Consider the following 11,813-nt stretch of genomic DNA (forward strand, 5'->3'; position numbering starts at 1 on the left):
AGGAAAGCTGTTATATCGACGAACTTTGGCGACATAAACATGCCTCGTAACTAACATAAACTTCCCGAGTAATATACAAAATGTTTTAGTCCGTGCTCACTGTTCGTTAAAAAGTTATTAATAAATGAAGTTAGTGATAAGAGTTTGCACCGAGCATGTGTACACACACACACACACACACACCGAAGGGGGCGTGCGGGGGGGCCTTCGGGCCCCCACCCGCATCCCTCTTCAAGGGTTAACGGGTGAAACTCGCTTCATATGGAAAGTCACATGTGAGTTTGCGACTTATTGCGACTTTCTACATGAAGCGAGTTTCACCCGTTGACCCTCGAGGGGGGGTGCGGGGGGGCCGAAGGCCCCCCGCACGCCCCCTTCGATATGTGTGTGTGTGTACACATGCTCGGTGCAAACTCTTATCACTAACTTCATTTGTTAATAACTTTTTAACGAACAGTGAACACGGACTAAAACTTTTTGCATATTACTCGGGAAGTTTATGTTAGTTACGAGGCATGTTTATGTCGTGTTAAGAAATTGCTATTATTGGCGGGAATAATAGACGAATACACGCACTTCTCCAGGCGACGAATGTATTACTGAGGAACGATATCACAATCGGTTTAGATATGTCAACATCAAGGTCACGGAACACTCGGAATTAGTTACGAGGCATATTTATGTTTATGCCAAAGTTCATCGATATAATAGCTTTCCTAACCTGAATTATGATCTGCTTCATATCTCGCTTCGCGGAACTGAGCGACGATTTTGCCACAGGAAAAAGTTGTTTCTCGTGCAAAAACGCGTCGAATGGCGTCATTAAAATCGGAGCTGACTGTGTACTTCTAAATATTTACCCAAAATATTATCAAAAACAAGCACGATTTTTCAGCAATCTGACTCTCCAGTCCCCTTAAATAACGAGAATGCAGCATGATCGTAAAGTAAAGTCGCGTTGCGTCTATTATTATGCCCGAAAATACCTCTTTCGATCGTACATTAAGTAACAATCTTGTCACAATTTATCATCAAGTAGACCGGTTTAAACTTGCAACGGCACGAAACCGCGCGCGCATGAGATGCAGTTTTATTTTGGAAGCGACATTAAATTCGAATTGTTATCACGGTTCTGCGATTGCGCGGGGAAATCTATCGTTACGCTAACCGAGACGGAATTGCTAAAATTGTTAAAAAGAGATCAATTGCGAGAGTGAGAAGAAGGGGAGAAGATCGAGAGACGATAGTGATGAGCGCGACGTGCATAATTTGTTTTTCTGCGGCGGCGCGGCGGCGAAGCAAACGATCCATCTAAAGGCTAAATTCAGCGGTTGTGAGACTGAAGCGTCGGCATGCCTGGCAAGTTGTTGAGGCGAGAACATAAACGCAGTCGAATGTATTATGCCTGCGTAAGAAGCGCCGGTGTGTTCTATACGTATATGTGCCGGGACCGCGATCAACATGCCGCAAACATCTGTTCCGTAGCGCCGAGATAGACAAACGCCAAAGCCGTAAGGGAGTCGTCAACTATGTACATAATTCCTAACTTCTGACTCTATCCGTTTCTGCAACGGACGATTCTCCGAACCGTCGCAAATCTCTCTGCGCGGCGCGCGGCGGTCACCTCCGGATATATTCACCTGACGCGGCGGTAACATTGCGCATGGGAATGGTCTCATTTGTATTTGTTCGCACGTCGGCTCATTAATAAAATAGATCGAGCTGGAAAGCCGAAATAGGAGAATTGAAACTCGCGCTACAAAAGCCGGGCGATTCTATCGTGTAGCCTCGAATTGGCAGATTATAAAAACCCTCGACTGTGTTTCTTCACATTTTAGTATAAAATATAGACGTGAGTTTTTTCTCTCCCCCCCCTCCTCTCTCTCTCTCTCTCTCTCTCTCTCTCTCTCTCGTTCTCTTTTTCTTCTTCTTCTTGTTCGTAACGGAGAACCGCAATTTCAGCATTAATCCGACGAGATTAAATCGGATCAATTTATTGCATATTTAAAGGATTCCTCTTCTGTCACCTAAATTTGCGATACTATTATATCTGCTGAAGTGAGTTTTGAGTTTGTTTATCGAGTATACGTGTATAATCGATTGAGACGATTTGCGTAGAAAGTAGCACGACCTGCTGACATGTCCGGAACAAAATGATCCGGCTTTCGACTTAATCCGGTGCCAATTTTTCTATTTTTATTCCAGCCGTGCCACATTTTTCGGCGCGGAAACGTCCAAATTTACCAATTCCCAATGGGGTGGGTATCGACGAAGACGCATTGCCAGTGCAACGGCAACCACGGTGCACCGCCGAGAGTGCAGGAATGCGTCCCGTCAAAGGAACTCCTGTCGGCATGCGCTCCCATCATAACGACCGCAGTGAAGTCCACTTGTGGAGTAAGACGGATGTTCGTCTCTGCCTTCATCCTCATCTTTTTGTTGGCCGTTATATATTGGTTATCCACTCCGCACCAGCGAGCGTATCCCTTACGCCAACCAATGAGACTTCAAGCGCAATCTTCTAGAAGTACCGGAGTGCCGGAGTGAACGAAAGTCACGGTAACATCGCTCGACAATTTTATAACTTCTTTACGAAACAATAAGCGAGGTGATTCAGAGAAGGCAGAGAATTGAGCAAAGGTTGCGCTACTCGACCATGGTTGCGCGTTTCCCCTCAAGATTATAATTCTTTTCCAGTCCGAGTGATTGTATCCGCGATATCGAGGAAATGCATGCGTCCTGATTAAACATTACGGGCAATGTTTTAAATTCAATTTGTTATCGCGCGAGATTCGATCACGCACTTTACGAGATGACGTGTATCGCTCGTGAGTTTACAATTACAATTGTAATCTAAAATAATGCTCCAATAAACGTGTGTCTCTCTCTCTCTCTCTCTCTCTCTCTCTCTCTCTCTCTCTTTCCCCCTCCCGCTTCCGACTTCCCTTTCCCTCTTTCGACGTGTTTCTTTACGTAACCATTTATTCCATATCTCGCAATTATCCTAACAGAGATTTTGAGAAATTCATAATGCAAATTATACATACAAGCCCGAGGGGCGAATGAACGGCGAATATAAATCTCAAAATATAAAACTAGGTAATCAGCGTCGAGAGCAACGTAATCCGAAGCAACAATATGGAGTTACATTTCCAAGCAGAGCCATACTGCATTTCATCGTGCATCAGCGACGCTATATATCGCAGCGGCTGTAGCGCGCGCGCGCGCGCGCGGTACATGTGCCCCTCTTGAGAGAAGAAAAACGAAACGAACCAATCTCGACAGTATAAATGTAATGAGCTATTCGAAGGGAAACACCGAGACGAAGAGAGAGAGAGAGAGAGAGAGAGAGAGAGAGAGGGAAACGAAGCAGCTTTTATAACGTCGTATATACTGCGACTTGTTAATTTATGCCATTACGCTCGAGAGAACAATACTAATAACGTCCGTTACGAAGCGGTTAGTCCGTACTCCTTGTCCAATCGTCCAAACAATGATGCTCCTTCTCGCGCGGACGTTGAGATAAAAGTCGCGAGAGTCTCAAACGTGTTCCTTGACACGATCATTTATTCCAAGAGTATTCGAGTATAGAGAATTCGAGTAGAAAAAGGGATGAGACGGTAGATGCCTGTGTCCGGTACAAGGTACAAAGGAGCCGTTTCAATCGAAGGTAGTCAGTTCATCGAGAGCACGCAACATCGCCAGCAGTTCGACGTCCGCGATAGTTTCGTCGGTACACAAGACGACGTATGCAAACAGCAACTTGGCGATAACGTCTCGTTCGAGAAGGTCGCGGTCCATCAGCGGGTACTCGCGCATCACGGCGTCTAAATATAGCCGCATGATATCCCGGCAGAATGGCCCGACTTCTGCTACTTCAGCGTCAGGCAGATTGGCGAGGAGAACGAGGCCCAGGTCGATCGCCGGCGAGCAGTACCTCATTGTTTGCCAATCGATCACCTTTACGTCGCTCGGCCTCCCGCTCTCGTATCTGAACAACACGTTATCCCGCGAGAAACGACCGTGGCAGACGGTCGACACGTCGTTGATCTCCCTGGCCAGACTTTCCATTACGTCCAGCGGGCTCTCGCTGAGTTTCCCTCGGATTTTTTCCACGAGCGCTGGCTCGGCCAACAGTTTCAAGACGTCCAGCACCCTGCGAGCAACGCGAGCAACTTTATACATTATATACGTTCGTTCAGGCCGGCGCGTTCAGATTCAGGTGCGCGTGCACTTATTGGTGTAGTAATTAGTTTTGTTATTTTTAATACGGTAAAACATAGCGACGACACAAGGCGAACCGACCGGTTTACCTGGCGCAGTTTCGCCGACAACGCTCGACGGAATCGTCATCGAAGCACGTGTCCGACAGTTTCGCGTAGAACTCTCGGAAAACGGCCAACTTCTCAGCCCTCAATCTCAATCCCCTGCCGTGGAACGTCGCCAGAGCTTTCACGCACAATTTCAGATGATCCTCGTCCAATTTACGATGCACTCGCACGTAACCCCGCGCGCCGAGGTCCTCCAACACTATGACCGGCTGGCCGTATCGACCCAAGTCGGACAGGTAACACTTGGGGACGCTATCCGTGCCGTACTCGAGCGTCATCTTGCTGTAAAACATCTCCTCGTTCTGGAACGAGCCGGCGGCGGCGGCGGCGGCGGCGGGCAGCGGACAGTCGGCAGAATTTTTCGGCAGCTTGACAATGAGAGGGAAGCTGCGCGTCTCGCCGGAGAATTTCACGCGCGCCATCACGCGATATAGCTCGCAGGACGTGCTCGACGTGCTACAGCCGTCCACATCGAGAGGCTCCACGTCGGCGGAATCGAACTCGACGAATTCCCTGGAGCCGGGCTCGCAGAAACAACGATCGTGGACCATCTCCGGTATCAATTCCCGCCTTATGAAGTCGACGCTCCGCTGCTGCGGATGGCGAGTCGGCTTCCCCCCGGAATCTGGGTCGGCCATGGCGAAAGGGAAAATAATATCGCTGTAATAAAACACGGCAGCAATTAAGGACACCGGCACTGGCGAGCGCGCTTAAAGCCGGAAAGTCGAGAATTATGAGCAATTTTTTCTCCCTTTTTCCTCCCTTCTCTTTTTTTTATCTTACGCGCACGCGTGCTCACTCTAATAACGTTGTCGCGACGACAACGCGGCGCGTTAATAATGTTTATTGTCACGAAATTGTCACCGAGTGCAACGCGAGTCGCCGAGCGTTGGAATAATTCAGGGGAAAAAGAGGGAACATTCCAGCCACGTTATTTGCTTCAGCAACGAGACAAAGGGTCTCGCGAGAAGACGAACGGCTTATTTCCGGCTCGTGCTCGAATGACACGCGATGACACGAGAAACTTCGGCCGCTGTGCAGGATCGGGGATACAAGTGCCTGGAATGTTCCAGCGGGATTTTGAAGCTAATTTCGAGGGGAAACGGTGGTAGTCGGCGCATCAACGATTCTCAATAGCAACGAACTCCAATTACGACGTCTTTCCTCTCGGAATACAAATGACACAAATCGCCGGAGCGACGTTTTCTTCTCACTAAGTCATTCACTGAGAGCACACCATCATGGCCGATCGTTGATACGTATGTGTATTATCATTCGTGGAATGCGTCGTCGAAAGGTCGCGCACGCGCGCGTAATAACAGTCGCACGATATCGCAGTATTTACCACGGCCTTCTATTTAGCGACGTCCGCGTTACGAGGGACCAGCAGCACGTAATGAATGAGGCATTGCATGGAGAATCATAGCGCACACCGTATCTCCCACTCTCGAGATAACGAAGCTGGCTTTCATTGGCTTTTAACGACGTCACAAACAAGTTTACGTCGAGACGTGACGAACCGATTAGAGCCGTAGCCCGTAGCCATCTCTCTCTCTCTCTCTCTCTCTCTCTCTCTCTCTCTCTCTTCTCCGTCGTCGCAGTTAAGTATATTTTCATCGACATTTAATCCGGAAAAAGGTATCGACCGTGAGAAAGGTGGAGGTAAGTTTAAATTGCGTTAGATTAGCCTCGTTAAAGAAATTACTTACTCTAATCGGATCCATATAACTAAACGGATTTATCGCAACCGGTTGACGCGCGAGCGTTGGACTTCTCTTTTAACCGCGGTGACAGAAAAATTATCTCTCTCCAAGTCGCGGAGAACTTGAAGCTTCAAAGACGCCCACGGAAGACGTTTTATGAAAAGTTTCCAAACAGTTTAAGAGCGCGGAATTAAAGATGTAGCAGGATCAACAAATATATAAGAGCGTGTGTAAGTACACTCTCTTGTGTATTTGTCATATAAATAAACAAACACACACACACACACACACACACATATTCTCGATTGAGACAGAAGGAATCTTTCTTCGAACGTTTTGGAACAATGCGCAATTTTTTACCGCACGTCAATCTGCGTCGATGTATAAACAATATATAAATAAGCGATCAAATATTTTAACGCGTCGCTGCAACTTCAAGTCTTAACGAGCCACCGACGGAAGCACGGAACAACTCGTGCTTGACATTTCCATTATTCACATCTCAAATCCAAATTTTCAAGTAATGCAATTTTCTTATACTGCGAGTAAACTCATACCGAGCGGAATAATGCATTATTGATCACGGTGGGGAATAAATGGGCCAAGCAGCTGCAACCGGAATCTAAATTCGCTAAAGCAAATCAATGGTCTAACCCCTGTCCGTTATCGATGATTAATTTACCTTGTAACGCGGCCTCGATGTCACAGGTCACGCCCTGTCAGAATGTACCTGTTCAGACGAGTCAATATAATTTTCCGACATGTCAACAACGGCAAACTAATACTCAACAGATGCAAACTGCAGCATGCGGTCCATGTTTTGGACTTTCTCAAGGTACAAAGTCGACTGTACGAATCAAACGTTAAATTAAGCAACAAATAATTTCAACTTGAACTACATTCGTCCGTATATGGCTATACGTTTATCGAACTATTCATGTATCCACATGCAAACATTCCCTCTCTCTCTCTCTCTCTCTCTCTCTCTCTCTCTCTCTCTCTCTCTCTCTCTCTCTCTCTCTCTCTCTGTTATTTCATCAAAATGCATACATTTATATTAAAAAATAAAATATCCGCGCGCATATATACACACATACATTCATTAATATACATTTATTCATATGCTTGCGACAAATATGAATTTTTTTCCCTTTTTTTTTTTTATGAGACATCCGCTCACAGTTATTTCCTGCGGTAAAAAAATTAAACAAAATCTCCTAAATGATGTGCTTGTTTGCTCTTAACTCCGACTTCTATCTATCCAAGGACCCCCCGGTCGCGCTTATCAGCCAGACCCCTACATAGTAGCACACCAATGCACACCGGGTGCGCAAGCAATAACTAGTCCGTGCCAGCCCTCCGCCTTCCAGAGCCCTTGCAACCCTTCGCCGCCGCCGAATCCTCCCAGCTGTGCTCAGCTGCCGTTGAATATTTTGGATCAAATTCGTGCGTGCGTTAGTAACGCCGCGCCCATCTTCATCCTGCCTGGCAACTGTCAGCAATCGCCGGCGCCTCAGCAGCAGCAGCAGCAGCAGCAGCAGCAGCAGCAGCAACAGCAACAGCAACAGCAGCAGCAGCCGTCCACGATCCCTACGCCGCAGGCGATGACGTCCTCGCCGATATCGGCGTATTCACCGAGCGGATTATCTTATCCCGCCGCTTGCTACCCCCCGCCACCTTTCTACCCTTATCCTATACCGTTTCCTTTCGGCGACCAGTTTACTCGCGCCAGAGAAACGACGCAGAATTGCGGTTGCTGCCGAAGGACGGACGTCGACTCGCTCTCGGAGAGCAGACACGTCGCTCGGGGTGCCTGCAGCTACGGCGTCGATCAAGACGAGCATCGTTGCGCGCCGAGCGCCGACGACACCATCTGCTCGAGGAGAAACTGCCCGTCCTCGTTACATCTTCAGGCGTTGGCGTCGCAGTTCCTGTCGATGCAGGGTATCATAGCGTGCGCCGCCACGCGACTGGTGCTACGCAAAATCCCCGGCTCGAGCGTCACCACCTCGACGGAGGACACGATGGCGAGGGCGCAGAAGGCCATTAACGCCTTGACGAAGGATCAGTTGCTGTCGGAGTCGAGAAACGCGCAGCAGGTGAACGCGCTGATAAACCTGCACATGACGGCCAATCCACCGGCCAACGTTATACCGATCCTCACGCTGGTGCAGCTGAAGATGAATCTGCTGAAGGCGCAGGTCGAGGGCCTCGTCAATCAGAGGCTGATGGAGACTCAGGGAGTCGGCCTGGAGGTATAGCGATGTAGAATAATCTCGCGTCCGGTGTCAATGTCATCTTGATGCTTACACACGATCACATCGCATCTCTCTCTCTCTCTCGACTCTCAATGTACGCGTCTTTTGCCCACGACTGCCACCAAAGATGATGACCGAGCCTATAGACCCCACGATCCTTGCGCTCAAGTCCGACCCGGAGTTGCGGGACTTGCTGTCGGCGCTGCGGCAGAAGGAGTGCGACGAGCGGGTGAACGTGAATTTCGCGCCTTACCGTTCGCAGCGTGCGATCGCGGAGACCCGGCTGAACAATCTGCAGAACAAGATACGTGAGGTGGAGGCCGAGTTCGAGCGCAGACGGTGCGCGAGGCTGCCGGCGCCGACCCTGTCGACGCGCATCGTGCAGCAATTCTCCGAGCCGTGCTACTCGCTGAGATTCGAGGTGCCGCGGACGAGGCTGTGCGGCTCGTTGCCGCCGGACACGTCGCCCGATCCCTTCGCCGCAAAACCGCGGCGGAGTCCCAAGCGGCTGCTGCTGCTGAAGCAGCCGTGTCCAGCTGGTAATCCTGAGACTGCCAGTCAAGCCGCACTCCCGACGGAGACTCGTCGCGAGACGACTGTCGAGCGGAGCACGAGCAAGGGGACCGTTCGATTCGCGACGGAGCGATCAACCGAGACTGATCGCGATCGTCCTGGCACGGAGGTGTCGGCGGGCCGCGTCTGCGATAACACCAAGTCGGAGGAGAGCGTCGGCGGGGTTGAAGGAAAAACTGCCTGCGAAGATCGTCGGGACATACGAGACGGCGACGACGCTGAGTCGTGAGGACACGCGAGGAGGAAACGCGCGAGGATGTATCCTTCTCCTCGGCGAAGCTGGCGTCGTCATCGAGCGTCCGTCGGATGTCTAACGGACGTCATCGTGTGAGCTCAGCTCACGGGAGCAAGAGAGAACTCGCCGTCGTGGCAGAGGACCCTCTGCACGAGGGTGAAGCGAGAAACGCTGATTGATCAAAACCTGCGTCAACGTCGCCGACTACGAATCAGCAAGGACGTTAATGGAATCAGGGAGCGATACAATTACTCTCAGCGAGAAGATCGATGCGCCGCGGGACGTTTGTGAGCCGCCGATCGGACAACGGCGATCGGGAAGGGTCCGGAGGACCTTGGATCGGCAGATCTGCGACAGGCCGAAAAACAAGCAGTGATCGAAATTACGATTTCAAGAAAGGAAATAGTAGAGGCTATCGAGGAGGAGGACGACGTAGCGGCTGAGAGTACCACCACCGCCAAGTACCACGCGAGGAGAGACAAAGGCTGCGATGACGACGATCGAATTTGAAGCGCCCAGGAAACAAAGCGAACGTCAGCACAGCGTCGACACACGCACCTCAACGAGTTACGTCAGTAAGCAGAAGAGGAAAAAACACGGAGATGCATAGAAGGGTGTAGAAACGGTCAAGTCGCGCAGTCGATGACCAGAGTGACAGAGGGAAGCGCGAATGAGCCGTCAATTGGCGGAATCCGGAAGAAGAGCAGATTTCATATCGCTTCGTTGCTGACGACCAGGACCGTGAATGTCAAAGAGAGCGACTCCCGAGTCGACGAGAAAATAGCAACAAGTGAAGGGGTGACGGATACCGCTCAGCCGGATGTTGAAAAATTACACGAATACAGTTCGATCAGACAATCCCTCTGAGACACGCGCGCGACGTTACCGAAGAAGATCATGCCAAGAATACGTTGCCAGAGAGAACGGATCCTTCCAGGTTCTGCGTTCATCAATGTCAAACGACGTCTGACATTGATGCTACCAAAGTAGGTAACAAGACACCCATCGCGTCGTTAGGAGAGAATACATTCCCCCGTTGAAGCATTTGCGCGAATCCGCGGCAGGTGATTTCTCGATTTATCTCGGGTTAAATTATTTACAGAGGGGAAGGTCTCCGAAAATTAACCTTGTCAGTTCTTTCTCTTTTCTTCCGACGTCTTTCTCTTCGGTTGAAAGAATCAGGAATAAATGATCTTTCGCGGTACTTCTTTTTAGATATTTTGTAATTCGTACTTAATCTGGATTATAGACGCGCTACTCACGTCGAGATGTATAAGATTCGCATAATTTCTTCAAAGATATCGGATATAAAAGCACACAATCCAATGTAAATCTTGTCAAGGTAAATGCGCGCGGATAATGAGAAAAACGGGGACAACGTAGAAGTTATCCGAGTCTGAATCCGATAACGAACGCGGGAATTACGACTGTTAAACGTATATATTTCGCTGCGACCGTGTCTCAGAGGAGATACATCGGGCACTTTTTACACGCAAGGATAACGCGCCGTCGTATATCTCTCTACCAACGTGGAACATGACGAGAGTTTTATTTCGGAAATATTTCCCGTTATCGGCAACGGCCTTTATCAATAAGGCAAGGTCGTTGAACAGGAGATGTTCGAGAGTTACGACGCGATGTTATATACGTGAAAGCTTTTAACAAGTTCACATGCTAAAGAGAAATCGTCCCGAGGTGCGCGTTCGTTTCGAGTTAATCACGACCTACCAGCTAGCACCTTGCATTATTCTTCCAATCCGAGTCAAGGAATCTCCAGAAGCGGCGAACACGATTCTTGCGGTACAAATTTATCTGATATAATCTCCGCCGCAGGAGAATACACTTGAAGGACAAATTATTGTAATACCAAACACTCGATAACAATCCGACACGAGATATTTATCGATGAAACGTTGACACGTTGACGTGATTTCAGGCATCCGGACAAGATTCAGAGAAGCCTTCTGTGAGCGTCCGAAGTCGATTGAAAAAAATCCACAAATCTGCAAGGTCATCCGCGTCCTTTCTCTCTATTGAAACACGCGGGAGCAGCTCGAGTTCTGTCGAGAGACGCGCGACGAGCGTGTAGGAATGATCAAGACGCAGAGAAGCATCTAAATTGTACGGCAGCGAAAAATTTCTGGACATTATCGGAAGGCCGCGACAACGGAACGGAAATGATAACGGAAAAGAACTGGAAACGGAAAAATACAGGGGTGAACAGATCGCGAGGTACTTGAAACAATATAATGGTCGCAAGAAAAACAGATTTTAAATGAACGTATGCAGAACATGACATTAAAAATAACGTGTTTACTAAACAGAAAGAGCGTGCAATAAACGAACACGTAATAAATGTTTATGATTATCTCAGACTGCAAAGTGAAATAAATACGAATATGCGTGCGGGAGAGCCGCGTAGCGCGCGTGTTTATACTAATATCCAATAACTAACGAGCGCTAAATCGCCGAAAGTTACAAAAACATGTTATTTACGATTCCATCGCTGGAAGGTTAATTAAAGCAAGCAAACCACCGGGTGTACACAGTGTAACTTCTTTCCTTTATTAATAACTTTTATTCTTTCGTTTCACAGAGTGATCTATTCGTCGCTATAGCTGTCTAATGAGAATCTTTAGAATTGCGGCGTAGTAACAGTGCGACGATAAATTTCAGAGTCTCGCGTCATTTTCGTCCTCAGGCCTCGGCAAAC

The 11,813-nt window shown here is 48.7% G+C and overlaps 3 protein-coding genes across 5 annotated transcripts; 2 read left to right on the forward strand and 1 right to left on the reverse strand.

Moving 5' to 3' along the window:
• Positions 1-1,927: 1,927 nt before the first annotated feature.
• LOC105185380 (uncharacterized) lies at positions 1,928-2,908 on the forward strand. Its single transcript, XM_011144817.3, has one exon. The coding sequence runs from the start codon at positions 2,254-2,256 to the stop codon at positions 2,545-2,547; it is 294 nt and encodes a 97-aa protein (XP_011143119.1). The 5' UTR covers positions 1,928-2,253; the 3' UTR covers positions 2,548-2,908.
• A 25-nt stretch (positions 2,909-2,933) lies between these two features.
• LOC105185381 (uncharacterized) lies at positions 2,934-5,801 on the reverse strand. 3 transcript variants are annotated; one of them, XM_011144818.3, is made up of 3 exons: positions 5,546-5,660; positions 4,314-4,991; positions 2,934-4,156 (listed from the first exon to the last, which is right to left on the reverse strand). In XM_011144818.3, exons 1-3 carry the CDS (start codon positions 5,551-5,553, stop codon positions 3,661-3,663), a joined length of 1,182 nt encoding a protein of 393 aa, XP_011143120.2. In that variant the 5' UTR covers positions 5,554-5,660; the 3' UTR covers positions 2,934-3,660. The 3 variants fall into 3 exon arrangements, with proteins under 3 accessions (XP_011143120.2, XP_011143122.2, XP_011143121.2); XM_011144820.2 differs by lacking the exon at positions 5,546-5,660 and adding an exon at positions 5,477-5,538; XM_011144819.2 differs by lacking the exon at positions 5,546-5,660 and adding an exon at positions 5,677-5,801 and having other exon boundaries at positions 2,935-4,156.
• A 656-nt stretch (positions 5,802-6,457) lies between these two features.
• Positions 6,458-11,813, forward strand: LOC105185408 (uncharacterized). Its single transcript, XM_083287580.1, is given in 7 exon segments — positions 6,458-6,869; positions 7,301-8,289; positions 8,420-9,022; positions 9,024-9,162; positions 9,283-9,390; positions 9,393-10,086; positions 11,037-11,813. Coding segments are annotated over 6 exon segments (2,223 nt in total). The 5' UTR covers positions 6,458-6,703; the 3' UTR covers positions 9,611-10,086; positions 11,037-11,813.

Source organism: Harpegnathos saltator, unplaced genomic scaffold, assembly GCF_003227715.2.
Source record: "Harpegnathos saltator strain DR-91 unplaced genomic scaffold, Hsal_v8.6 scaffold16, whole genome shotgun sequence".
Classification (NCBI taxonomy): Eukaryota; Metazoa; Arthropoda; class Insecta; order Hymenoptera; family Formicidae; genus Harpegnathos; species Harpegnathos saltator.